Source organism: Lytechinus pictus, chromosome 15, assembly GCF_037042905.1.
Source record: "Lytechinus pictus isolate F3 Inbred chromosome 15, Lp3.0, whole genome shotgun sequence".
NCBI classification, from domain to species: domain Eukaryota; kingdom Metazoa; phylum Echinodermata; class Echinoidea; order Temnopleuroida; family Toxopneustidae; genus Lytechinus; species Lytechinus pictus.
Genome location: NC_087259.1, coordinates 3,799,766 through 3,826,446, shown reverse-complemented (window position 1 = coordinate 3,826,446; position 26,681 = coordinate 3,799,766). Strand labels below are relative to the sequence as shown.

The 26,681-nt window shown below is 37.7% G+C and overlaps 1 protein-coding gene across 1 annotated transcript in view; it reads right to left on the bottom strand.

The window, feature by feature from the left end:
* Nucleotides 1-15,821, bottom strand: part of LOC129277663 (putative RNA polymerase II subunit B1 CTD phosphatase RPAP2) — a 92,317-nt gene extending 76,496 nt beyond the window's left edge. The window contains exons 1-7 of the mRNA XM_064110272.1: nucleotides 15,629-15,821; nucleotides 12,013-12,127; nucleotides 8,626-8,790; nucleotides 8,267-8,355; nucleotides 6,525-7,665; nucleotides 4,626-4,729; nucleotides 3,002-3,151 (exon numbers count right to left, since the gene is read on the bottom strand). Of these exons, the coding sequence (XP_063966342.1) occupies nucleotides 3,002-3,151; nucleotides 4,626-4,729; nucleotides 6,525-7,665; nucleotides 8,267-8,355; nucleotides 8,626-8,790; nucleotides 12,013-12,127; nucleotides 15,629-15,681 (1,817 nt within the window). The 5' untranslated portion in view covers nucleotides 15,682-15,821. The remainder of the gene's footprint in view (nucleotides 1-3,001; nucleotides 3,152-4,625; nucleotides 4,730-6,524; nucleotides 7,666-8,266; nucleotides 8,356-8,625; nucleotides 8,791-12,012; nucleotides 12,128-15,628) is intronic.
* Between the last annotated feature and the right edge of the window lie 10,860 nt (nucleotides 15,822-26,681).

Here is a 26,681-nt window from a genome sequence, read left to right as displayed (position 1 = left end):
GGGGGTCGGACATACATATTTTATGGAATTGCCCAAAAGTAAAAGCAAACCTCATATAATAACCATTCATACAGATACATGTATGAATACATACATAGAGCAAGGGAGATATTTATGGAGAGTTTGTAGTCTTTAAACAATACCAAATGAGAGAGAGAGAGAAAAAAAAATACACATTGTCCTTCCTCTACCACAAGAGGGTGCTATTACTATTCTTAACTAGACTACTTCTTGGAGAGAGATTGGCCATATTGGTTGAAGTAGTTTATTATGCATAGTGAGTGTTTGGTTGCTGAGCAAGTACATGTGGATGAAAATATTCTAAATATCGCCACTAAATGAAACAATACTGGCCAATCTAGTGATTCTTGCTGTGTTTGACTTGTGGAATAAGCAATCAATAACATGAATAATTAAATTTTGTTGATTACATATGTAGGGATACAACAAAATTTGTTAAATGATTTACCAACTCTCATGTCAGATCGCGAAGCCTGGCATACCATTGTTGATTCATTGTCAGATGTGTCCGATTTGTAGTGTAGTTTAGTCTTACTTTGATTTGGCTCCTTATGTTTTATTGTCTTTTCCATTCTTATCTTCTCTTGTGATAGCTCAGTTGGTAGAGCAATGGTTTCATTTGCAATAAGGTAACCCAGGTTGGACTTCAACTTGGTACACTAGATTCCTTTCGTAAGGCATTAATCCTCGTCATTAGTTCACTCAGTCCGTTAGGACTTAAGGTCCTAAGCCCTCAGTCTTATTGTCGCTCGCTTACAAGCACTTATACTTTCTTAGCAATCAGGTGAAAAAAAACATCACCAATTTCATAACAAGAGAAGGTTAACAATCGCACAAAATAAAAAGTAGAAAGATCGCTGTAGACAATTATGACTAACACTCCTGTGTGTGTATACAAATTTCAGCGGCACTGCTTGAAAAATGAGGAAACAGCTAGATTTTACTTGATTTATATTGCAATAAGTAGTAACCATAGCAGCACTTAAACAATAATTGCACATGTGTAGCATATCTCATTCAAAGAACAATGAAAAATATGAATTCTATGAAGATTGCTTGAAAACGAAGCAAGAGAGTAATGCATTTATTTAATCTGTGTCGTTTGCACGGACTGACATTTACAGCCAAGATGATTCCTGTTTTTAACCGACTCCAAGTGAATTTGGTAAAGATAAATTGAGACAATATTTACATCGTAGACTTAAAATGATAAGTATCATACCGATGCATTCAGGGGCAGATCCAGGATTTTCCAAAAGAAGGGGCAAATTTTTTGGAGGAAAATTTTGACAAGCCCCCCAAAAAAGGTTTTCAACCACAAATTAAGGATATCTCGTACCCGAAAAAATTTGACAAGCAAAAAAAAAACAAAGTCTTCAATTTTAAAAGGGGGGGGGGGTTCCCCCTGTGCCCCCCCCCCCTGGATCCGCACCTGGATGCATTAGACAACCACCAGCTCTTCGTGGAGTCTATGATATAGGTCTGAAGGTACGACACATTGTCCTTTCTCTACCAACAGATGGAGCTATTTACTACTTGACAGAGTACCGATATGGAAGAGGAGCAACAACTCATGATTTGAATGTCATTTTGTGTTCGCTATCATGAAATTCTGCCGTCCCATGCCAAAAGGAAGCAACTCAGTGGAATGATTTTCTCAGTAATTGAGGAAAACGTGTCATTGTTTTATGTGGAAATATATAGAGTGACTTGCTTTTAAAATGTCTATAATTAAGAAATTGGGGCTATATGACTCAAATTCCTATGGTATCATGTAGAGTATACAGAAATTTTCCCAAATTCAAGAAAAAAGTAAATTTTATTTTTAAAATCCGAGTTGCTTCCTTTTGTTAACAGATGGCAGTATTAATCTATTCAAATTCACTAACATCTGCTTGTCTTTAAAAGAAATAATGTATAGCCATTTGGGAATTTAAAAAATTTAAAAAATTTAAAAAATTTAAAAAACATATGCTGATGTTGTGACTCGGGGGTGTTGCAAGAAAATATTTGCAATCAATCGAAAATATTCTGTTGTAATTTTACAATGAATAGGTCAATCTTAGCTGTAGTAAATCAGATTACACTACTTGTTGCAAGAAGTAGAACAGTAATCAATCGCAAATTTACAATCAATTACAATACATAAGAATGATTTAGGGACCGAAAATACACTTGCAATTGATTGCAAGTTTCTTGCAACACCCCATGAAGACATGCACTAGGACAGAATTTGAACTCTGACGTACATCTGCATGCATTAAATTGCCATGACCTGATCTTAGTTTGCAGGCAAAAATTCCTGAATTATCAAATAATGCCACAGTGGTCTCAGTTTGAAAACTAAAACAGAATAATGGGAATATATATTACTAGGATGAAATATATATTTTCAGGAGCTACCTTTTTACAATCTCCTGCCCAAATTCGCATCGTTGGTTAAGCTTTAACACTACAGTGAATAGGATATTTTCAAGGGCTATTTTGTTAATGTTCCAGGGCTTTTTTTTTTAAGATACATGTATCGGGGTGACATAGCCAAAATTCCAGTGTAATTTTTCCCGGGTGTATACCATACCTGCTCCAATCCTGAGCTGACACAGCAAGGGGGGGGGGGTTCTTCTTTTTATTTGGCAACCAGTCAATTTGACTATTTTCGCCATCATAAATATTATAATATCATTATTATTCATGTTTGTTTTCTTTTAAAAGAAGATATATGTATAAAGTAAAATTCAAATATTTTTTTTTTTTTTTTTAGAGTACCTACAATCACTTAAAGTCGAGTAGGTGTGTCTCAAAAAATTAAGATACTTTTGTTAGACTTCACTCAAGACCTAATTGTGAATTAAATTGTATTTGCCAGCAGAGTGCAGACAACTTAACCCTGCCCCTCGCAAACGTAACAATAAACTAAAGGTATCTACATAAATACATGTAGAGGTATAGAGATATCATAGAACAGAACATGTGTACTTACATATGGATGAGTAAGACTGTAAGAAGAGTCCATGCTATGGGTTTGAAGGAGATATTCTGGCTACCAGGGTGGAATGTCCTGACCAGATCGGTCATCAGCGGATTGACCTCATGGACAGAGAGGTGGAGAGAGACTGCAATGCCCGGCAAGCTGGAAAGTAAATCGATTAATCAATGATCATTTTAGTGAAAGGATCATCGAAGATGAATTGAAAGGAGGCAGAGGTGGTCAACGGCCGTCAGATGGTAAAACGGTCTAACTCGAAAATTTGACTTTTTGAGGAATATTCACTTTCCTGGTAATGTGAGAGCGCTCTTTCCAATGGTGCCATCAAGAAAATCCCATCATGTCTTGATTTAGAGATAATTTCCGCTATCTTGGTACTTTTTTGTATTTTTCCTTCAGATTTGATGGTAAAATGGTCTATCTTTGAGTATGCCCATTATCAGTACTATCATTTGGAGGTAAAACGAGCTATCTTTTACATAAACCTTTTAACCTTCTTAATTGAGATTTTTTAATCATCGCTGTCAGATGGTAAAATGGTCTATCTTTGAGTTAGACTGGTTTACCGCCACGTCACACGGCCGTCAGATGGTAAAACGGTCTATCTCGAAAAATGCTGTTCTGAGAAAAATGGTCTAGAAGATACATGTAGACCATTTTACCATCTTATGATGTATAGTATGAGTGTATACATGTGCTGTGGTTAAACAGTCTATCTACACAAAAATCTCATTTATTTCATAATTAAAACCCCAAATAAGCACAAAATTCTTCAGTTATTAGTGTTTATTGTGCTTCTTCTTTTCCCATTGCTAAAAATGCATTATTCCCGTCTCATAAAAAAGCTCAAACCTCTAAACTTTAAAGTCATTTTTTCTCAGAACAGCGATTTTCGAGATAGGCCGTTTACCATCTGACGGCCTGCTGGATCCAGGCAGGAAAAAAGATGCATGCAACCTCTTTTTTGTAACGATAAATGAAAGTAGTTGCAGTAAACACTGATTAATGAGTATGGCCCGTATTCTGAAGTCAGGTTTAACATAGACCATGGTCTAACTCTGTGCTAAAATTATGGGAAGCCAAAAGTGTCAAATTTTTTATTAAGTTGCATGTTTCTTATATTTACTGTGCTCTTTCCTGATTCATCGATGGTGAAGACGATGATCTATTTATACTTCCTAGACAATTATGAAAGATTTGAGAGCCAAATGAGCTGAAATATAATATCTCTACTGTTAGTGATTTATGTAACAATTGGCTATCCATACTCAAACCACAACTTTAAACCCGAGTTTAAGTTAAACCCGACTTCAGAATAAGGGCCCCTGTCTGTAAAGCCACGGTTTAACTGTTACTATATTATCATAGATCTAAATCTGGTACATTTACATTAACTGAACTTTGTAACAAAATGAGCCGGTCTGTTGTTTTTTGTTTTTGTTTTTCCTTTTCCATGTCATGGATGAAGTTCTGCTGTGCCCTTTGCCAGTAAAAAAGAAAAGGATTAACAATGAACAATGAAAAAATAAGGTCTGTCGGCACATTTTGGGGGTCAAATTTGAATAAAACAGCCCATATGAAATTGAAATAAATCAGATTCATGAAAATAAAAGCTTACATTGCACCAAGTTTATCGAGTATGATCTTTCGTCTGATGGTCAGCTGTGCTCTAGAGTCTACAGGTGGTAGTGCATCTGTTCTCTCAATGGATTCAACTGAAGGCTGTAGAATGATACATAAAGAAAAGAAAAACTTATGAACCTTTTGCCTGCTACAGTCGACTACCGTTACAGAACCAACACTGCAGAGCTACCAACCTTGTACTAACAAGAGTGTCACTAGGGCGAGCACATAATACGCCCGCCTATAACACGGAAAATGGATTTATTGGTCAAGCAAGAAAAGTGAAAGGTGGCGACTTGACCTTTGACCTTTTGACCTAAAAATCCTGGCTTCCTGGGATCCATGCTTGTATCATACAAACCAAATTATATGAGCCTAGGTTAAGTTAAACTAAAGTTATCGCGTTTACAAGGACTTCAGAAGGGTAAAAGATGAAAACATGTCACTGTGACCTTGACCTTGACCTTTTGACCTCAAAATCGTTAGGCTTCCTGGGATCCACGCTAGTATCATACACACCAAATTATATGAGCCTAGGTTAAGTCAAACTGAAGTTATCGCGTTTACAAGGAAAATTCAACAGACAGACGGACAACGAGCGTGATACCATAATACATGTACGTCGTCTAGGACAGGCGTATAATAAAAAAATCCCAGTGTAGAAGTCCACCCAAAGAAGCTATATCGGGAGGAGACTTGCGGGTCGTATTGATTCAGTTCACTTTTCACCTCCCAGGCACAGGTGAAGCCAAATAATAATAATAATAATACATAAAATTTATAAGGCGCTTACTACTGGTGTTTCTAAGCGCACTGTGTTCTGTTTATGGTTTGTACTTGGGTTAAAGAAAAAAAAGAAAGAAAAAAAAAAAAAAGTGGCAGGGGATAATGAAACAGGTAATACAACTATAATAATAATCAAAAATCAAAACTGGTGTGCACCTCCAATTGACCGACCCACAACTGTGAATCATCTATTAAACAGGTAGGTAGGTAATAATAATAATAAAAATAATAATAAAATTCCAGAAAATCGTATTTTGTAGACTTTTTATAGCAAAAACAGAATAATTATGGCAAAAATGTAATGGTAGGCAGGTCTTGCACTGGCTCGCTTCTGTCAACAATTTAATTGCTTTATTTATTGGATTGACATTATTATCTTATGATGTGCACTCTCAACATGCATCCACAATGTGAACAGCCTTGATCAATTTGAGACCTTGCTTAAAAGTAACGTTTTAATGCTTAGATTTTATACACCCTACATAAACCACTATCAGTTTTAGGTTGATCTATATGGGGTGCACATCTCTGCTTATTTGTCTAAATCGGTAAATTTGTGATATATCCATTTATCGATTATATTTTTATTTAAAAAATTCTGATAACTAATTTTATTTAGAACTTTCAAAATTTATTACTTTCTTATTATTTGTCCGATATTCTTCAAATCGCTTATCTTATTGTCTGATTTTTTCTTTTTCCTCTAAAACAACTTTCCACACGTATTTGAGTTGGATTCTCCTTTAATTGTTCTCTAGTTTTTGTCTTTTATTTATGGCTATATATCAACACCTTGAACAATCTGCAGAGTGGATATGGTGCACTATGAATTATATTATACCGTAAAAATATATTGGGGGTTTACAATAAGTGCTCGAAATATAAATAGCGAGTTTCCGCTCAGCGATATACAGGGTTTTCAGCAATGCAGGCATGTAGCAAGCCCTTTTAACTTCATTCCTTTTCTTGATAGCAAGAAAGTAAATTTGTATAGAATAATGTATTTCTTGAATAGGAATAGAAGGAATAAAAGTTAAAAGGGTTTGCCTGCATTGTTGAAAGCCCTGTCCATAGCAAAGCGAAAATTTGTTAAAATGGATCACCTAACCTTTAGAGGTTCTTCTTTGTCTTTCACTGCAGGTTCGGAAGGAGCTGTCATCTCACCTCCCATGAAGAACTCCCTCACTCTCAAGGCGTACCTCTCCTCTTCTTCCCTGCGGAGGCGGTCAAAGTCTGGCATGGGTTTGGACGGCGCAGGAAAGGCACCCTCTCGTAAATCTTCCCGGTCCAGACGATCTCCTACCCGCTTCTCAAACTCCTTGAGGGCCTTCTTCTTGATGTCTTGATCACCATCTTTCAGGTTGCCATCTTTACCAGTATCGGATTCACCAGAGTGTACTTGGTCTCCTGACTTGGTGAAGTGCCTACCATAGATGTGTCTCAGTGTTTTAACCGTTCTCCACTCGATGATGCATTGTTGGATGTGTTGCAGAATTACAAGCATTGGGTTTTCAGCTGAAGTAACTTTCTTCTTTTTCTTTTTCACTTTCTTCTTCTCGTGACTAATTCTTTGATCTGAGGAGGAATGTGACTTCTTTGGCCGAGTTACATCAGCTTTCTTTGTATCATCCTCTCTCCTCATTTCCTCTGGAGCAATATCTTCCTTCATATCAACACTTTCTTTACTCTCTGCTAATCCAGTCTGAACCAATTTCATCTGGGTAAGTTCATCCATTTCATTTCTAGCAATATTCTCATTGTTTGAAACTTCACATTGTTCATTGATAATATCAACAGTAGAACCGGTCTGATCTAGTTTGCTCTGGTTGGACAAATATAATTCATCAGGTGGATGTGTATGCTTTGTCACTTCTTGTTCTTTGTCAACAGTACTCGAAAGGGATTCAGCAACATGCCTTGGACCATCATCATGGCTTCCGGTATCTTTCGTTCCTTGATTCTGTCCTTTTGCAGGTCTTTCCACAGACTCTGCAATTCTTCTCAGCATCTCTTCTCTTCTCTCATCTTGGTCCTTCCTTCTTTGATCTATCTCTCCATCTGACTTGCCCAAACTCATCCCTGATACTCCAGAGGTCAGACCTTCCTCGCCTTGAGAAGCGCCCTCTGCTGTTTGCTCTTTGACATTTGGCATTTCCACTTCCTGTTTCATTGTGATTTCATTCTGAGGCTTGAGACGTGTGTTGGTGGCAGCGCTGGTATCGTTCTCAATCAGCTTGATAGGAGGGAGGCTGGAATAAGTAGATTAAAATGTTTATCAATACTGAGATTTAAAAATAGCAATGAGTTTGAGTAAAAGAAATCAAGCAGTAAGTCCTTTGATTAAAGCCAGATTTGTATATGATTTGCATTCAATTGCCACTCAAGTTTCTTAAAATGCTCCATAATGCTCGCTTTAGGGAATTACATTGGACTTTCAATAGAACAGAAGTTTTTTGTAACACCAAAATAATCTGTGATAGAACCCACATCCCACTGCTCAAGAGGCTAGTTTTCTACCACGAAGCCTGCCTCATTTGTATTTTCTACTGAAAATTGGAAAACAAAGTCCATGATTTGTCCATGGTTAACTCTTTGCCCACTCTGTTCAACTAGAGTGACATACAGTGGACCGCCAACTTCGACTCAAGCCACATTTAATTCACAATACACACAGAGTGAATCAAGTCTATCATACATTCAAACATTCACGAGTGTGATGTGTGCATCACCTTGTACAGTGTACAGACAGAGATTTTCTTTACAATAAAGCTATCTAAAGTTATTTTGAGTTGAATTTGCAAAGTCCCTGAATTAATCAAAGCCAGTGAGTATTGGGTAGAATTTTCTTACTTTTTATGATCCTTAGACCAGACAGGTTCATCATTGAGTTGAGCCTGGTAATACTTGTAAGCCTGAAAACATCTCTGACTGCAGAAGTTCTATGATTGAATATTAAAAACAAGAAAGGGATAAATAAAAGAGAGAGAGAGGGAGAAAGAGAAAAAGACAAAGTAGAGAGAATGACAAATGTTAATCAAATTAAAGGGTTTGAATATTAATTTTCCCAAATTAAATGAAAAATGATGAGCACTACCAGTTTGTGGGTTGATTTTTACAAATGATAATGATCAATATTGATTGAATTGATAAGTATCAATCTTACAATCGATCACCAGGCTTTGTGGGGAAGGGTTCAGCAACAAACCTACCTTCCTCTCTGTGATATCAAAGACCTTCTTACTCTTGAGTGAGATGTGATATTGTTGTTTTGGGATGTTGGCGAGTTTGTTGGTGCACAGGGGATAGCCACAGAGCTTCTCGATAGCCCTCTCAACGGCCACATCTTCAAACTGTTTACTGGTGATGTATTTACCCTGCAAGAAAGAATGTAGTGTGAATAACATTGATTATGATAATGATGATGATGATGATAATAATAATAATTCTTATAATAATAATAACAACATTAATAATAATAATGTTAATAATAATAACAATTATAATAATAATGATAATCAATTACAATACAACTACTACTACTTCTACAGATGATGATGATACTGATAACGATAATAATCATCATAACAATAATGATAATAATAATAACAATAATCTCGTTATTTGTAATGCCCTGAACTCCTGAATACATACACTGTACATATCTAAGCGCTTACAGATTACCCTCCTCAGATCAGATGGCTGCCAGCTGTCTATGCAAGACCAACAGACAGAGTTATGCTCAGGAGGCAAGATGCGATTTGAAAGATAATGGGGGAAAATCTGAAAAAAATTTGTGTACAAAACAAATGGAGAGTTGTCCACAAAATCTGTCATTCTGAAGCATGGTGGCCAATTTGAGGATCCCCATAGAAAGTACAAGACTTTTTAAATGACTATAACTCGCTTATTTCTTAACCGATTTTGATGAAACTTGCTTTAAACTGTCCCTCTCATTTTACTCTTTCCAATAAGATTGCTTTAAAGCCTGTCAACAACGTTGGTAGAAGGTCAATAATGTGAATTATATGGAGTATCAAGTAAAATCCCAATACTATGAAAGTGCAGGGGTCTTTGAATGCTTTTTCAGCCATTAGAATTCAAACTTGGATTTTTACCAGCCTTTAGAATTCAAATATATCTAGCACCCTCTCTTGGTAACATTTTTATTTTCTTAATACTAGTAGCCTTAGAGCACTTACTTTACAAATTTAGTGACTAGATAGAAAAGGTACAGACAAATTACATCATGAAATTTTCAGCTCATTACATGCTTGAGAAGGGGTTTTATATAAATCAACAAGACATTAATACAAAGGTACTTTATTTTAATGAGACACCAGGGGCCCATTTCATAAAGAGTTGCTATCATAGCAAGTTGCTATGATAGCAACTCTGGTAGAATAGCAGCTTTTGCTTGCTATGCTAGCAACTTGCTATGCTAGCAACTTTGCATTTCATAAAAGCACATTCGCTGGAAAGTCAGCTTGACTTTCCAGCTATTTATTTGAATAGTCATGTACGAGGCTGATTAGGGGGAAATCCCCTTTCTCTCCAGTTTTTTGTTTTCAATTCAAGTCATAGGTTTAGGTAGAAAGCACTGGCGGATCCAGGGGGGGGGGGGCACAGCCAGCCCGTGGCCCCCCTCCCACCTTTGAGAAGCAAAATAAGAAGAAAAAAAATTGAAAGAGAATATCATTATTTTTTTTTGCATATTAATTTTTTCGGGAGCGAAATTATTATTTAGCAGCTGCAAACAGGGTCTGCAGCATAAGACTAGCAGTTGAAGCAGAGTGATGGCTCTATGGCGATAGTTTGCAATTGTAGAAGAGAGTAAGAAGAAAATATAGATTTGTCACAGGATGGCATAGCATTGTTTCTCCATTGTGTAAGTTTTCAGAGATTTGATTTAATTTAGCCCTATGCCAGGAAAAAAATTATTTAAAAAAGGGGGAAAATTTATTATTATTGCCGGTCGAAATTTCACCTTCAACAAAGTTTCTACCGTACAATTTTCATCCCAGTCCCACACTTGACTATTTGTGTCGGTAATACAAGGTTGCTATTAAAAATCACCCTGAAGCAAGTAAATTTGTAGGCTCTAATTATGCATGAAACATCTAAAATGACCTTAAGAGATTATTTTTGTTCATAATGGAAATATTTTTGAGTTATCGGTTTCAACGGCGAATAACCATTCAGTACCGTAAACTAAAACTTTAAAAGTAAACGGATTCCACAAAAGGCACAATGCCATGGCCACGACTTTTTTGTTGTTGAGAAAGTCAGAAACAGAAAAAAAAAATTTTATCATTTTTTTAATGGCCTAGGACTTTTTTAATTTAGGCTTTAAATTAAACACATAATAGATCTACGTACAGTCTTCCTCTATTTTTTCCTACAACGTACAAGAAAAAAAATCCTCTTTTTTTTTAAAGTCTGTCTATAACTTCCCTTTTTTTTCCTTGGCCTGCCCCGTGATAAACTGAAAAATTTGTTGTTTCGGAAGAATTTAAAAAAAAAATTTTTTTGGTAGGTAGGACAAAAAAAAGAAACTGCATTTCTACTAAAAAGCGTTCCCTTAATATATTCTTTATTCATGTTATTAGCATTATTAACGCATACATTCGTAATTCCGAAGCTTCGTTATTCCAATGGTTCGCATATTCCGAAGGTTCGTTATTCCGAAGGTTCGTAATTCCGAAAGTTCGTAATTCCGAAAGTTCGTAAGTCCGAAAACAAAGTGAGGTTTGTAATTCCGAAGGTTTGTTAATCCGAAAACAAAATGAGGTTCGTGATTCCGAAAACATAATGATTAACAAACCTTATTTCGTTTCAGACTAACGAACCATTGGAACATCGAACCTTATTTCGTTTTCAGATTATCGAACCTTCGGAATAACGCCACAAATGTTCGGATTAACGAACCCTTCTACGTTTTCGGATTGACGAACATCGAGGTATAGGCAATTTACGTGTTTCGGAATTACGAACCTTCGAAATATAGAACCTTCGGAATTACGAAGTGTAACCATTATTAATTATCACAGACATTGCTCTAAATATCCGTTCTCTTGTAAGAGCCCTTTGGGCATGCCTGAGCACAACGTACACCATTCTTAACAATGAAAAACCCTTTACAGTGTCAACTTGACGCTCCCCCATGACCAGCGTCAAATATTTAACCCTATTTGACGCTCCAGTAACCATACTTGTCGCTCCAGTAAAAAGTTGACGCTCCTACTGGAGCGTCAACTTTTTATGAAATGCGCTGCAGCGTCAAATATTTAATTTGACGCTGCAAGTGGAAATTTGACGCTGTTTTGGGACTTGACGCTGACGCTGTACCTTTATGAAATGGGCCCCAGATGAAATAAATGTAAACGCACATTCATCTTTAATAACCTTCACATCATAACTGTTTTAGGGCACACACAATCATATAATGAAGTAACCATTTGGAAAAACGACATGCACTTTCTTAGGGAATTTTCCAAAACTAAAGATAAGACTTTAAGTCAACTCTTATAATAAAAAAAATTGTTGTAAATGTTCAGTATATATGGTTTCCCTTTAAAAGTGGTGTGAATTATACTTACACAATCTTCAAAGAAAGACTTTGAGATGGACGTTTCGAGAAGGCGCTCTACAATCTTCATTGCTCTTCTCTCACAATCGACCCGTTTCCTTGCTGCTTCCAGAAGTTCCTCTTTCCTAAAAAGTATATTTAAAATGTTCTAAGATCAAGTCCACTCCTAAGACAAAGTAACATTTAGTAACATATACTTAAACAGCATCAACCTCAAGTGACAAAAGCACACATTTTTATTTTTGAATTACCAAAATTCTTCAGTAAGTCTCATTCATAGACATTGTCTTAAATTATGATTTCTATTTATGAGTCCACATTTTTGGAAATTTTGGTGACTTGCACGATGGCTTACAACTATCATTTTGAGATCATAATTTTCCCACAAAAGGGAACAGGTTGGACCTCAAGTTACAGTGATAATTTGGGAATTTTTCTAATAAAAAGATGTAACTTATTTCAGAAAAAGTAGCGAAGATAGTAGATAGAAATAGCGGTCTTTTCTGGGGATTTATGAACAATTTCTGACAATGGCAAGTGTTGACAACGTAGTTCAGTTGACCAACCAATGTACAGATATTGAAGCTTTTGGTCTGAGAAGATAACTGACAGGAGAAAAGGTAGACTCAGACTTCACTGAAATAAAAAGCATTTTCATCCAGACAAGAATATTTTTAACGGTCTAGTGTATATGCTGTTGATATAAAAAAGTACTCCATAATTTCACATCAAAACTAAAGTGAAGCAATCATGATCCAACTCTCTCCCACTCTGCATCCTCTACAACCACTCTGGGCTACACGGGCCTATTAACATTGGGAAAGCAAGAGATATTCATTCGAGCCAACCCATTGCTATTTTTTTAATTTTGATATGGCTGATTGACAAATTGTATGCATATGATTGTCCATCTAACACTGATTCTTTTTTTGGTAATTACTGAACTTCCTTTTCCCAAATTGGGAAGAAATATCACAAATTTTGGACTATATTTTGACTGGCGGAAGGATTAGGGCTTTTTTGCTGTTTGAGGTGATGAATCTGCTCCCCCCGACGGTGTCTTCAAACACGCCAATTTATTTTTAAAATGAGCCGGTCGAGGGACCCTTTTCTGGTCAGATATGGATTGCCAGATATATATCCTATCCACTGGTAGTAAACATTTGACCCCCGAATTTCATCCTTATTTTTTATGAATTTTTTAAAGTGCCAATTTAACACACGAGTCTATGGGGAATGAATTAGGCCTGTGAGACCTCTGATTGCCCTTCGCTACATCATTCGCCCATCATTCCAATCCACTTGTGCAGTGCACCAATTTTAACTCCCAAAACCCCTCTGGCATGCCTCTGACTGCTGTGTAATTGTAATACCGTATACTCTTTTGGTCCTGCAGCATATTGCTGATGATCTCGGACCACCTGACTGTGGTACACGTAGGCCTACATGTAACTCCATAAGTTTTGTAGGAGGAGCAACATTTTTTTTTTATTAAGATCAATTACATAAAAATTCCTCCAAAATGTGCAAGTTAAAGTCCCCCAACAGTTCCCAAAATCTTCTAAGCAAACTTTCGAGGTCTGATTTTGTCTGCGGTTATTTCATCTGATAGTCAGTCGGCAGGTCCTCAAAAAGTACCGTAGCTTCATTTATTCTTTAATCTTTTGATATATTTATGAGTAGAAAGGTTTTGCATATTCAATGACCTGTGTGCAGACCAAAACACCACTTTTCATTCGGCCAGTGCTGCTCCAAATATTGATCAAATTTCATGTTTTTGGTATCAATTATGGAGACATTCTTCTTTCAGGTCCTGTGTCTGAATTTTTAAAAAGAATTTGTTATATAGGTGAAACTTTTGATCTAAAACATGCTACAAAATAAGCATTTTCATCCAACAAGTCTTTGTTTTTACATTATATTTCTGTTTGTGTCAAAATGTTGAGATTATGTTAAAGCTGAGGATCTCAGCTTTAATGATATTGGCCTAGAAGGGGTGTTTAAATGGGTCAAGATCCAAGTTTTACAGTTTGAAAACTAGAATACTGCACTATGATTAGTAAGAGACCACGCACCTACCCAAATTCCAACGGTTTCCATGCTGGGGCCTCTCTAAGGTCACATTCACCATGCGGTAATCTCTTCAAATTCCATTTCAAGACATGTTTTCAGGCTTGAAATTCACTTATTTATCAAAATATTTAATTCAAAATAAATGACCAAAGAGTAACATTTATTCTTTCCTATGGTGCAATAATATTCAATTTAACTTGTAGATGAAGTGTTAAAATTCTCTGAGAGGGAAAGTCTCACAATTCACAAGATTTTGTAGGGAAGTGAATTCAGCCACAAGAGGACTATAAATAATAAATATTATTTGTTCATTAGCATAGGGGCCTGCAGTATGGTTGTCAGCGATCTCCGACCATAAAACGGAGTAGGATACAAGTTGACAGAATCACAGATATAAAAGAGAGAGATAGATGGAGTTTTATCCATGACTATGCCAATCTTTTGGCACTAATGCAGTTTCGCACCAGCCAAAGCATATTTTCCAAGCAGCACTCATTCAATGAACAAGGTTATGATGCCCAGCAGTAATTGTTTGTGAATGTCACAGCAAGTCCCTCAATCAATATGCCCGCTACTTTTCTGAATATTGTGACCAGGAATGGCTTCGATCTCGACATCCTTGATCGTTCAAATTCTCAGTAAGACATCGCTTGGCTTGGCTTCGCCATAAATGCGGCAAATCTTTTAGTCGCTAAACTTCAGTCCATATCAAAATTACAGCGAAGTCAAGTGAAGCGATGTCTGAGCTTGAGAACTCAAACAATAGCGTTGAGATCGAGGCAAAATACAGCCGTTCCCAATCGCGATATTCGGAAAAGCGGTGGGCATTCACCTCGAAATGTTAGTCAGCGAATGTTAACAAGACTTGCCATGTCCATGATTCATGAATGATGATTTGCAAACAATCTCTGATGGGGAAATTTGTCCCAATGACCGGTGCGAAACTGCATTAGCCATGTTAGCTCCATCTTTTAATTCATGGTGAACATGTCGCCATCAAATTTGGAGGAGCTTCTTAAAGGACAAGTCCACCCCAACAAAAATCTGATTTGAATAAAAGGAGAAAAATCAAACAAGCATAACAGTAACACTGAAAATTTCATCAAAATCGGGTAACTAAGAAAGTTATATTTTTAAGTTTCACTTAATTTCACAAAACAGTTATATGCACATCCTGCTCAGTATGCAAATGATGAGACTGATGATGACGTCATCCACTCACTATTTCTTTTGTATTTTACATATATAATATAAAATATGAAATGTTCTAGGGATTTTCTCCTCATTGTCAAGATCAACAACAACAACAACAAGATCAAGTGAAACAACGATTAATTCCTCCATGAACATGTGGAATTAACGTTGATTTTTCTCTATCGATTCAAATCAAACATTTTCTGGGGTGGACTTGACCTTTAAATAGAACGTTAGAAGCGCAAAAGTAAACGAGAACTGCTGATTTTGATTTGGCGACCACATATAACACAAAAATCAATAAGTGGGGACACACATTAAAAACCAAAGTGTTTGACAGTGCATGGAAGCAGATATACCTTTTCTCATCCGATTTTCCGACATGTGTTGTTTTCCCCGATAGTGCTGACATCTTCGAATATACCAGATAATAAGGGCATCTAACTTTGTAAAATACGACAGCAAAGTTCTTCTATTCGCCGGAACATATCACCAGTGCAAGAGCGCACATTTTCACATGGGCGCTGACATCTTTAATAATATAAAAACTGTGTTGTTCAAGACAGTAGAGGGGGTACAACCCGAAGTATTCATGTACCACGGTCTAGATAGTCAACGGTCAACTCGTCAACCTCGATCACAGCCGCTTCGAGTTTAGAACATTCCCAGAAGCCCTCAACTTATGCTCTCCTACGATACAGCTGTTGCAGGAGATAGCAAAGAAGTACGATCTTCCTGATCTTCACAGCCTAGTTTCGAATCCTCCCGTATACTCATCTTGGAAGAGATTGGTCAATTACAGAGTGAACCTGCTGACCAAACACAACACATGTCAAGGAATCCTTTCCAAGCCATCTCTTAAGTACTGGCAAGATTGTATACCTCCTTCTGCTAAACTCCTGTACCCGAAAAGTGTACCCTCTCCCGTCTAAAGAAGAGCATTGTGGTGAGAGCTCAACTCCTCACATCCACCTACTTAACACAGTGTCGTATTTTCATGCTGAAGAAATCAACCAGTCGCACTTGCCCTCTATGCAAATCTGCCGACGAGACTGTGGAACATTTTACTGGGCAGTGTCCTAACCTAGACCATCTCCGTCAAGTGTTTATTGGCAAAGTCAAGAACTGCCTTGTGGACTTCCCAACATGCGTCAATCTATGTCAATGTCAACCCACAGGTCTTTACTCAGGCTACCCTTATACCATTTCACTCTTGTTTGCCCAATGAAGTACACAATAGTCTACTTTTTAATCTCTCTTTTTCCTCCACAGAATTGACGTATTCCGTTCTGATATGGTTCAAATCTCCTAAGCCAGAATGACAGTGTACATGAACAAATCTGTTTCCTTGGACCCTAGGAATCTCCAAATAGTGGAGGGATCAGCTAAGAGAGAGGAACTACAACAAGGAACCAAAAAAATATACTTCGGTCATACAGGATGTGCTCCGCTGAGACTTCGTCTGGCTTCGCGTCATCCCCTGATTCCCCTCCCTCCATAATAGTAGGAGGAGGACTGACAAAAATCAGAAAATGTTGAAAAACTCCTCTGAAACAGCGAAATTTTCAGTCTAAGATTTGTGCTACAAGAACCAAGATTGTTATCCAGTAAAATGGGGGAAGGGGAGGGGATTGTCATGTATTCAAAGTATAAAAAAAAAAAAAATTCATGAAAATAATCATGGGATAATCTACAGAAAGAAAAGAACAACCATCCCTATGATCTTTTAAATAATTAAAAAGAACAATGTGAAAAATAAAATGGATCCCAGAAGGGATTTGTGGAATAAACATGAAGCTCACAGGAAAATGAGATATAGAGATTGCAGTATCATGATGACCTATCCTTTGGGACCATATACCCATTTTTTTGTTTCATTCAGAAAATAAATGACGTCAATCTCTGGGTGTCATCGAATGGGCCGGCGGCGAAATTATTTTTCCCACCGAGTTCTGGACCGACATATGAATATTCATGACTTGCGTCTTTGGATTGAGAGTACGCATGCGCGTCCACGACCAGTGCCGATCGTAAGCATTCACGTTGCTCAGAATGAATTAGCATCGTCAAATTACCGGTACCCTTACATAGTTACATAGGTCTTATAGGCTTAGATATATATATATATACATATATATATATATATATATATAGATATATATATATATATATATATATCTAATTCTTAAACACTTAATAAACTAGCTGCCATTAATGGCAATACATGTGCTAGGGTAGGGCTAGCTTAGGCTAGCGCATTAACTTTACCTCAAATCTGGACCTGTCTAATTAATGCCTAGTACTAATCGGTGTTGTAGTGCCTTGATGCTCGGCCTTGGCCTTAAGGCGCCTTAATGCCTAGCTACTTTTTCAAAGCCTTGGCCTTGAGAGGGCCTTGGTCTTGAGGATTTTGAGCCTTGAAATTTTAAGGCATTTTCAAAGCATTTTCAAGGCTTTTTCAAGGCAATTTGTATTTTGTACTTTCATTTGTTTTAAATAAGTAATTATAAATGTTTCAATTGTTTTTTTTTATATATATTTAATAACACTAATGGTCAATACTACCAATCACCAGTAACAGTAGCAGCAGCAGTAGTAAGTGTACTAGCAGTGTCATCAATTGTAATTGTCACCATTATCAAGAAATTCAAACAAAGAATACATCAGTTACTAGTATGAAAAAAAGCATTATGTATTGGTAATGTGTTGTAATCATATGATGATAATGACAGTAAATGATAATGGTCATGATCAAGATAATAGTGCTTTGATGACAAGAATAATTTTTACATCTGACTGCAATTTTGACAACAATTTTCATACTTTAAACATAGCTAACTCTAAAGAACGATAACATGGTTGATTTCTATTCCATTAGGATTTTCCTTGTATTATTTTCTTTGGCCAACAAGAATGTTTTAAGTCTTAATGATATTCTGAAAAGATTTGGTAAACTTGAACACAGTCTCCAATTTTGTCATATCCAAATGGGTTATGTCAATGGCATGATGAGCCAGAAACTTTGAGGGGCCAAGCATGGCATATATAGAGCAAAATTTCTGTCAAAAAAAAAGAAGAAAGCGATTGAAGCGAGCGAGTGAACAAAATTTGTCCCCCTCTTTCTATAAGAAAAGCTAATTTTGCAATAGATTGTTTAAAAAATAATATCACATTTACTCCATCTTTTCCTTTCCCTTTACCCCCTTGTCTAAGTTTATTCTTGGTGGTGGGACTTCTTCTTCTCTCTATCTCTCTTCTAAATTTTATATTTGTTTTGGGTCAGATTGACAAAACAAAGGGGAAAAGTGTTTACTTCTTTTTAATCATATATCGTTCAACATTGAATCTCATTTCTCTACAGTTTCAAGGAAATAAACAACGTATTTGTTTTTGTTTCAAGAAATAATAATTAACAAAAAATTATTTAATAATTAATAATTATTAATATTATCAATAAGTATTAATAATTAATGATTAATTAACTGTTTAATAAAAGTGGTTGTAAGCAGAAAAAAATATGAAAACTGACAAGAGTCCTAAAAATGACTCATTTTCAGTTTAAGCATTTGAAAATTTTAGCTTGCGCTTTGTGCTCTCTTGCCCCCCCCCCCCCAAAAAAAAAAATTCCTGTAGGATTTGTTTTTCCAAATGAAATATGCCCTTTTTAAAAAAGAAATACCTTCTTTAATAATAAAACATAATACATTTTAGGTTCGAAAATCACAGATTTTGAATCGTGCTTGCATCAATTATTGTTTAGTACAGTACTGCTAATGGTTACAAAAATGTACAGAATGTTGCTTTATGGTTGAAATATCACAAATATTTGGCTCGTTTCCTGCACTCGCATCAATTATTGTACTCGTTCTCTTCCCGTTCACAAAAAAATGCTTAGAATGTCCAGTTTTCAGGTTGGAATACAACAAATTTTTGAGCTCGCGCTTTGCGCTCGCATTATTTTTTATTGGTGAGTTATGTATCTTATTTAAAATGCAGTAATTAACTGCTTAATTAACTGCTTCCTTTACTGGTCAGTATATAAAAAGAATTAGCGAGCGCAAAGTTATTTTTTTAGTTAGATACACATCTTTTTCATGATTACAAAACCAGCTCAGAATAAAATAATTTCCATGTCTTATTACACGACATGTCAAGAAGTTTGAGCTGGTGATTCGCGCAAGGAAATTTCAACAATGATTAGCCCCATAATTGACCATAAATCAAGTTTTACAACATCAGAATTGATTTTTTTTTCAAAACCGCTTGCTCGCTATGCTTTCTCGCTGAGAAGTAAAACCTAAAGCAAAATATCTATCTTATAATTAAAAATCACTTTAGAAAGCCTTTGCTCAACTTAATTTCTATAAAACACACAATTACTTCACGCAGTTCATAATCTCATTTTGAAAATACATGTATCTGTTTGCAAAAAAAAACTCATTTTGATAAATGGGTGCCTTTTTACGTTGACCCCCCCCCCCCCATAATAATTTTCTGCTGCCCCTGTCCCAGGGAGTGGATAAAAACATACGTTGAGAATGCCAGGATCAGATGACCGTGGTATTAATAATTATTGCAATGTAAATCGCCTATAGAAAACTTATGGATTATGTGTACACAGGTAACTATATCATTATTTTAATATGTCTCTATCATAAAATTATTTTTGTTTTAAATGTACAAAGGTTAATTTTTTTTCTCGCTCAGTCCCCTCGCTCACATACATTTTACCATGTGTGATGTCTGCCGCCTAAGTATTGTTAGTTCATTGTTCTGTATATCGTAAGTTTGAAATGCCTTGGCCTTGAGGTTTTCAGGCCTTGGCCTTGGGTTTCCATGCCTTGGCCTTGGCCTTTGGTATTGAAGCCTTGGCCTTGGGTATTAAAGCCTTGGCCTTGGAGGTTTGAGCCTTGACTACAACACTGAATAGCCGACTAATGCCATGGTTAACTTCGAACTGGTTAATTCCGAACTTCACGTTTAATTAGGTTTAGACAAATATTAGCTTATTTGCCATGTCTAGTCCGTATACAAAACCAGTCCTAGATCTAAAAAAAAATTATCTTAGTTCTAGTCTAGTCTCTATATCTAGACTCTGATCTACGCTGTATCAGCATGGAACCACTAGTGTACCAAGGGGGGGGGGACTGTCCCTCTGACGAGTCACAACTGATTCAGGGGACGTGCCCCCTTTGAGAAGCCAAATTAATAATTTGTAATGTAAAAATGCAATGAAAAAGACGTATGTCCCCTTTTTTGAACGTGAAGATCTTTTTTTTTTTTTTTGCTTGTCAATTTTTTTTTCAGCTAAGAAATCCATAATTTGGGGTGAAGACCCCTTTTTTTTTTTGGGGGGGGCTTGTCACATTTTTTCGCGGACGAAATATCCTCTATCCTCTTGTCAGACATTACAAATTATTAATTTGGCTTCTCAAGGGGGGGGCACGTCCCCTGGATCAGTTGTGACTCGTCAGGGGGGCAGTCTGCCCCCCCCCTTTGGTACACTAGTGGTTCCATGCTGATAGCGCGTAGATCAGAGTCTAGATCTAGAGACTAGACTAGAACAAAGATATTTTTTTAGATCTAGGACTGGTTCTGTATACGAACTAGACATATTAAACCATGGTAAATAAGCTAATATTGGTCCAAACCTAATCAAACGTAAAGTTCGGAATTAACAAGTTCGAAGTTAACCATGGCGTTAGTCGGCTATTCCTATTAGTATTAGGCATGAGACAGGTCCAGATTTGAGGTAAAGTTAATGCGCTAGCCTAAGCTAGCCCTACCCTAGAACATTAATGGCAGCTAGTTTGATAAGTGTTTAAGAATTGGATGTATACATAGATCTAAGCCTATAAGGCCTATGTAACTATGTAAGGGTACCGGCAGTGGCGTACCTAGGATTTTCCACAGGGGGGGCAAAATCGGCCGCCAAAAAATTTGACAAGCAAAAAAAAAAAAAAAAAAAAAAAAAAAAAAAAAAAAGGTCTTCTATACAAAAATAAAGATTTTCGTACCAGAAAAATAAAAAAAAAGGTCTTCAACCTCGTCAGGGGGGGGGGGGGGCAATAAAGGTCTTCAAGCTCGTCAGGGGGGGGGGGCTGGTATATGTCTTTTGTATGGGTTGTGGCTCGTCAGGGGGGGCAGAGTGCCCCCCTGCCCCCCCCCCCCCCCCGTAGGTACGCTAGTGGGTACCGGTAATTTGACGATGCTAATTCATTCTGAGCAATGTGAATGCGCATGCGTACTCTCAATCCGAAGACGCAAGTCATGAATATTCATATGTCGGTCCAGAACTCAGTGGGAAAAATAATTTCGCGGGCCGGCGTTGCGGGGGAGGGGCTGACCCCCGCACCTCATGATTTTGAAAATCATGAAAATCACCTCATGAAAAATAATCATGGGATAAACTACAGAAAAAAAAGAACAACCATCCCTATGATCTTTTAAATAATTAAAAAGAACAATGTGAAAAAATAAAAGGGATCCCAGAAGGGATTTGGGGAATAAACATGAAGCTCACAGGAAAATGAGATATAGAGATTGCAGTATCATGATGACCTATCCTTTGGGACCATATACCCATTTTTTTGTTTCATTCAGAAAATAAATGACGTCAATCTCTGGGTGTCATCGAATGGGCCGGTATTACGGGGGAGGGGGGGACCCCCGCACCTCATGATTTTTTTTCTTCAAGTAGTGAAAGGGGAAAAGAGGGAGAAAATGAAAAAAGATATTAATCTCTCTTTTTTTAAGAGAGGTATGGGATGATTAACAGTAGGCTATAATAGGTCTACCCCCGACTTTAATTGATCAAAAATTAGTGTTGTAAGCTGTAGGTCGCGTGCCCCACCGCATCCCATCCCGCCCCCCCCCTCCCCATCATAATACCATGACACCATCATATCATTTATATTGCGCCATCAATCTAGAAATAATCTATTCCGAGGCGCATTGTTATTATCATTACCCCGGCTTTAGCTCGAGCTGCCTTTCAGCGCTCAAGATTTAATCCTGCTGGGTACCCATTCACCCATTGAGTGCAGCACAATGGGATTTCTTGCTTAAGGAAATTCCGCCATGGCTGGGATTCGAACCCACGACCCTCTGTTTCAAAGTCAGAAGACCAGTCCACTTACGCTCCATGATGATAATGGTGATGATGATGATGATGATGATGATGGTGGTGATGGTGATGATGGTGATGGTGATGATGATGAAGATGATGATGATGAAGATGATGATGATGATTGATGGTGATGAAGAAGAAGATTACAAAAATCATTTCTGTATTGAAAAGTGGGGCTGATGATTGTACAGACCCATTCCCCTCTCATAAAAGTGGCCAGTGGGGGATATATCCCCCATACCCGTGGGATTTATGTCAGTGAATATAGTGGAATACCACAAGGGCTAAGCCTAAACCCTGAAGTCTAATAAAAAATGTCGATTGGTCTATGGCCCACTTACTCTAATTTGCATTTAGAATGATTGTAAAAAAAAATGTAATTCCTTTATAATTATATCTGGTCCCCTATGTGGATATTTTTCATGCTCGTTATGCCACTGACACCCCCTCAACTTAAAATACAAACCCTAACAGGGAACAATAACTTGTATCAGTCAATCCCTAAGCATGAACACCGGCCGGCACCCGTGCATATAAGACAAAGTGGTAACATCAACTGGATCGGACGAAATGGCTAAAGCCTGATTGGACATTAAACAAAATCAATTGGTTAAATCAGAGCAAATGGTTAGTAGATAAAGTAGGATAAGATTACTTTGGATGGCATCAAATAATAGGGAAGTAGATAGCTCCAGCTGTGTAGACCAGTCAACAATTTACCCTACAAGCCAAAGGGTTTGTATCTATCCAAGCCCCAAATCAATTTTAAAAAAAAAAATTGGGGTCAAAATTTCCAAAGATTTTTTACTGAGGAGTTTTTGTGTGTATGTGTGTGTTATCATTATTCCGGCGACGAAATGCCCAACAACTGTGACAGATGACCTTTTTTTTTTGGGGGGGGGGGGGTGGTTCTAAAAATTTTCCGGCAAGGAAGAGAAGAAATCGAACACCTTAATTGAAAAATCCTGGCTACGGGGCTGATATCTACCCTGTTCATGATCACAAAATGTCCTTAGAATGTCCAGTTTTCAATTGGAAAATGATAACTTTCAGCTCGCTCTTTGCGCTCGCATCAGTTGCTTAGTTCATGTTTTTACAAAAGTGCTAAGAACTGCATTTTCAGGTCTGAATAAGAGCAATTTTCTCCTTGCGCTCGCAATTATTAATTGGTGATATATATATCCTTTTCATAAGTCACTGCAAATCGTCATTAGCATTCCCTTTTCAGATCAATTAATTAATACCACCCCGCGCTTCGCGCTCGCATTTTTTATTTTTTGGGTAGATACGCATGGTGGTGGTGGTGATTTTTTTTTACCTGATTGCTAAGAAAGCATGAATGCTTGTAAGCAAGCAACCATCAACGCATCTTGTTCATGGTTACAAGAACTGCTCATAATATTCAATTTTCATGTGAATACACATGAAATATAACAAAAATTTGCTCGCGCTTCGTTCTAGCATTATTAATTTAGGCCTTGCATTTCATGTGTAAGAACAAAGCTGAGATGTATATAAAACTTCAGGTTTTAGTTTATAATACCCCCTTAAAAACAAGAAAAATCAGCTATTAGCGACCAGGGAAAATGTGGATAAGAATCTTTTTCTGGCCCCCCCCCCCTATTGGCGAAGCTGGATCTGCCCCTGTATGTATGTCTTAATGAATTTGCAATGAGCAAGCAGATAATAATTATCCCCACCTATTCTATTGCATTTTGTTATAAGAAATTATATTTTTGTTCAAATTTTCTCCACCAAAAATTATACATTGATTGAATGTGTAATATAGGCATTGTTGTATAATTTGTTACGAGGGAAACATTATCATACTCTCTTGTATGAAAATATAAAAGACTTATGATTTCAGGCAATAATATAAGAAAAGGGAAAGTGGTGACTTGAAACATCAGCCCGCCTGATGCATATTCTCGAAGACGTGTATATAACATGCGCGCATTCGGGGGAGGAGTGGGGGGGTTCTGGGCCCGGCCCCCCCCCCCCCGGGTAGACGAAAAAGGGGAAGCCAAAAAGAGGGAGAAAAGAGAGGGAAAGAAAAGGGGTAGAAAAAGATAAGGAAGAAAAAAGAAGGAAGGGGGCACGGCGAATTGATGTTTTACTTAGGGGCGCGGAATCGATGTTCGACATGGGGGGGGGGGGGCGAATTGATGTTCGACATTTTATAGGGGGTGCTGAATTGTTGTTCGACCTAGGGGCACCGACTTGATGTTCGATATAGGGGCTCAAAATTGATGTTCGACCTAGGGGCGCCGAATTGATGTTCGACCTAGGGGCTCAAAATTGATGTTCGACCTAGGGCAGCAGAATTGATTTTCGACATAGGGGCGCCGAATTGATTTTCGACCTAGGCCCGCAGAACTGATTGATGTTCGGCATAGGGGCGCCGAATTAATTTTCGATATATAGGTCGCCGAACTTATGTTCGACCTACGTGACTCCGAGTTGTTGTTCGACCTAAGGGTGCCGAATTGATGTACGACCTAGGGCCGCAGAATTGATGTTCGACATCGGGGCGCCGAATTGATTTTCGACCTAGGGGTGCGGAATTGATGTTCGACCTAGGCCCGCAGAATTTATCTTCGACCTATATGGGGGCACCGAATTGATGTTCAACCGAGGGGGGGGGGGGGGGCGCCGAATTGATGTTCGACATAGGGGCGCCGAATTGATGTTCGACCTAGGGCCGCAGAATTGATGTTCGACCTATATGGGGGCGCCGAATTGAAGTTCGATATAGGGGGCGCTGAATTGATGTTCAACCGGGGGGGGGGGCGAATTGATGTTCGACATAGGGGCGCCGAAGTGATGTTCGACTTAGGGCCGCAGAATTGATGTTCGACATAGGGACGCCGAATTGATGTTCAACCGAGGAGGGTGCCGAATTGATGTTCGACCTAGGGGCGCCGAAATGAAGTTCGACCTAACCTAGGGGGAGGGTGGCCGCCGAATTTATGTTCGACATAGGGGTGCGCCAATATGATGTTTGTCCTGGGGCGCCAAATTCATGTTCAACCTAGGGAGGGGGCGCCAAATTCATATTCGAACTTTGGGGCTCCAATTTGATGTTTGACCGGGGAGCGCCAAATTTATGTTTCACATGAGGAGGGGGGGGGGCGTCAAACTCATGTTTGCTCGCATCAAATGCTTAGCTGTCCATCCTGTTCATGATTATACCAAAAGTGCTTAGAAAGTCTCAAAATTTAGGTCAGAATTAAAAAAAATCATCTCGCTCTTCGTACTCGCATCAATTGTTTAGTATGGTGACGATCCTGTTCATGGTTAGATAAAGTGCTTAGAAAGTTTCAATATTAGGTCAGAATATTAAAAAAAAAATCATCTCGTTCTTCGCGCTCGCATTAATATTGTTTAGATGTACGTATACCCATGATGTTCACGGTTGCAAGAAGTGCTGAGAATGTCCTATCGGGAAACATAATAGATGAAAATACCCCCCCCCCCCTTTGGCGAAAACTGGATCCGCCCTGGTTAAGAAATTGCAGCTCCCGCACACATAATTTTAGTAGGGCCTACCACTCTGATGAGAAGGTAAACTAAACTGAAACCCCAAAGTGCTTAAAATTGTAGGCTTTCTGGTCGCATTTATACTTTTCAAATAGTGGTATTACAACATATTCATGGATATTTTTATTTCATGGACACATTGAAAAAAAGGTGGTCTTCGATTTCCCCTTTTTCACGTGATTATGAAATAAGATAATTCAACATGCATTTAAGGCACTTATGATTGCCTGGCGAGGGGGGGGGGGGCGCCATTTTCCGAAAAGTTCACAGGGGCGCCAAAATTAGGTCAGGCCCCCGGGGGTGCAAAATCCTGGATACGCGCCCCGATATGTATAACTGTTCTGACAATTTATTGCTAAACATTGAAATTCAATTTCAATTCGGTTTATTATGAAAAGACCGAAGACTGACACATACAAAGTTAACAGAAAAAGGGGAAAATACATTGAATTATATACCTACGAATTAACAAAATATAATAAGAACATAAGAGTAAGATTAAATATTTCAGTTTCATTTTATTTCACATCTCTCATAAAAACATTCAAATAACAGATACAATGTAAGAACATATTCATACAAATATACACAATAGAAACAAAGAAGAAAAAAAATACACGATAAATCAATGGTAAAAAAGTGGACGGATAGGAGTGAATAACATTAAGTAGCAGTGGATGTGGGGGATCAGCAATAAGCCATTGACCTGTCTAGGCTGATCCCTTGTATACTGCAAAAAAAAA